General features: G+C 61.9%; 1 protein-coding gene across 1 annotated transcript; it reads right to left on the reverse strand.

The window, feature by feature from the left end:
• Nucleotides 1-306: 306 nt before the first annotated feature.
• On the reverse strand, nucleotides 307-1,639 carry LOC125543001 (basic proline-rich protein-like). Its single transcript, XM_048706247.1, has one exon. The coding sequence runs from the start codon at nucleotides 1,620-1,622 to the stop codon at nucleotides 513-515; it is 1,110 nt and encodes a 369-aa protein (XP_048562204.1). The 5' UTR covers nucleotides 1,623-1,639; the 3' UTR covers nucleotides 307-512.
• Nucleotides 1,640-2,152: the final 513 nt, after the last annotated feature.

Here is a 2,152-nt window from a genome sequence, read left to right on the forward strand (position 1 = left end):
TGAGAAACGCGGCGCTGGGCTGCGCAAACCAAAGCCTCCCGCCACAGGGCACTGCATTAAAAAGACGTAAGTTGAGCCACGTCAACGCTCCCTCGCCCTCATCCACCCGCCACCAAACCGAAAGCGCCCAATTTTAATCCAGAGCCGATGCAGCGCGTGCTCCTGCCGTTTATAAATACCCCGCGCGGCGCTTCTGGCTTCCCCAGCGCATGCACGCAGCGAGCGAGTAGCACCACAGAACTCTCCCACCCTTACCGTACGACGTTGATAGCGGCAGCCTCGCGGCTGAAAGGCGGCGTTCCGATGGGGAGCCGGGCAATGGCGTGCCTGCTGCTGCTGGCGCTTGCGTGGGCGGCGAGTGCTGCGGCGTGGGACAAGCCTGTGGTGTGGACCACGGGCACGGTTGGGCCGGAGGCGGAGGGCTGCGACAAGAAGAAGCACGGCAAGGGTGCTGGCGTTGGCGTAGGTGGTGGGATGGGAGGCGGCGTTGGTGCTGGAGGTGGAGCGGGCGGTCATGTCGGTGCAGGCGGAGGTATGGGAGGCGGTGGTGGGTTTGGGGGAGGAGGTGGCGCCGGCGGCGGCATGGGCAGCGGTGCCGGTGCAGGGTTTGGAAGCGGAGGAGGTGTGGGAGCGGGCGGTGGGCTCGGAGGTGGAGCGGGAGCGGGTGGTGGTGTTGGCGCTGGTGGTGGAGGTGGATTCGGAGGCGGAGCTGGCGGCGGCATGGGTAGCGGTGGTGGAGGTGGGTTTGGAGGAGGATCTGGCGGAGGAATGGGCGCTGGTGGTGGACTTGGAGGAGGAGCTGGAGCTGGAGATGGTGGAGGAATTGGTGGTGGCGGGGGACTTGGAGGAGGAGCTGGCGCAGGTGGTGGTGGAGGATTTGGCAGCGGCGGCGGATTCGGTGCTGGTGGTGGCGCAGGAGGTGGTGTTGGTAGCGGCGCAGGTCTTGGAGGCGGCGCCGGAGGCGGCATGGGTGGTGGCTCTGGTGGTGGCATTGGTGGAGGGAGCGGTGGAGGTTTTGGAGCCGGAGGTGGCATGAGTGGTGGTTCCGGTGGAGGCATAGGTGGCGGCGGGGGTATGGGTGGTGGTTCCGGTGGAGGCGTAGGTGGCGGAAGCGGTGGAGGCTTTGGTGGCGGTATGGGTGGTGGTTCGGGCGGAGGCATAGGTGGCGGGAGCGGTGGAGGCTTTGGTAGCGGCGGCGGTATGGGTGGTGGTTCCGGGGGAGGCATAGGCGATGACAACGGTGGAGGCCTTGGAGGTGGCAACGGTGTAGGTGGAGGGAAGGGCGGTGGTTTTGGAGGTGGCGGTGGAAGCGGTGGTGGATTTGGTGCTGGAGCCGGATCTGGTGCTGGAATGGGAGGCGGCTTTGGAGGCGGTGGAGGAAAAGGCGGTGGTTTTGGAGGTGGCAGTGGTGGTGGATTTGGTGCTGGAGCAGGTTCTGGTGTTGGAATGGGTGGCGGCTTCGGAGGCGGTGGTGGTGCAGGTAGTGGTTTTGGAGGCGGCCTCGGAGCTGGCAGTGGTATAGGTGGCGGTTTTGGAGGTGGAGCTGGCGTAGGAGGTGGCTTTGGAGCCGGCGGAGGTGCAGGAGGCGGCTTTGGAAGTGGTGGTGGTGCGGGTGCAGGCATGGGAGCTGGTGTCGGAGGTGGCATCGGTGCTGGCAGTGGTAGCGGTATTGGTGGAGGTAGTGGATTGGGCAAGGGCGTTGGTGCTGGAGGCGGCATCGGAGCTGGCAGTGGCAGCGGTGTTGGTGTAGGTAGTGGATTGGGCAAGGGTGTTGATGCTGGAGGAGGGATTGAAGTTGGCGGAGGTGCTGGAGCCGGAAAGGGCCTTGCCACTAGAGGCGGTCTTGGAGCTGGCCGTGGCACTAGTGGAGATGGTAGAATGGGCCACAATGTTGGTGCTAAAGTTGGCGGTGGCGAGAGAAAACGTGGCGGAAAACACCACGGTGAAAGCAATAATGGCAGGAAAAAGAAGCAAGGGTGTTTAAACTGAGTTGTTGATGACGTGTTTGTAGATACACTTTAGTACAATTGTGTTATGCGTTGCTCAACTCCTTCCCTGTAATTTAAACTACTTATATGATTTAATTTTGAGAAGCTACTTATTTGATTGGTTATTATTAAAAGGGAGCCAATTCACAATATCCAATAAAAAT

The sequence above is a fragment of the Triticum urartu genome, chromosome 3 (genome assembly GCF_003073215.2).
Source record: "Triticum urartu cultivar G1812 chromosome 3, Tu2.1, whole genome shotgun sequence".
NCBI lineage: Eukaryota > Viridiplantae > Streptophyta > Magnoliopsida > Poales > Poaceae > Triticum > Triticum urartu.

Bases quoted from the DNA above. Each gene is read 5' to 3' on its own strand.
- LOC125543001 (XM_048706247.1), bottom strand. From the start codon at position 1,622: ATGCCTGCACCCGCACCACCACCACTTCCAAAGCCGCCTCCTGCACCT.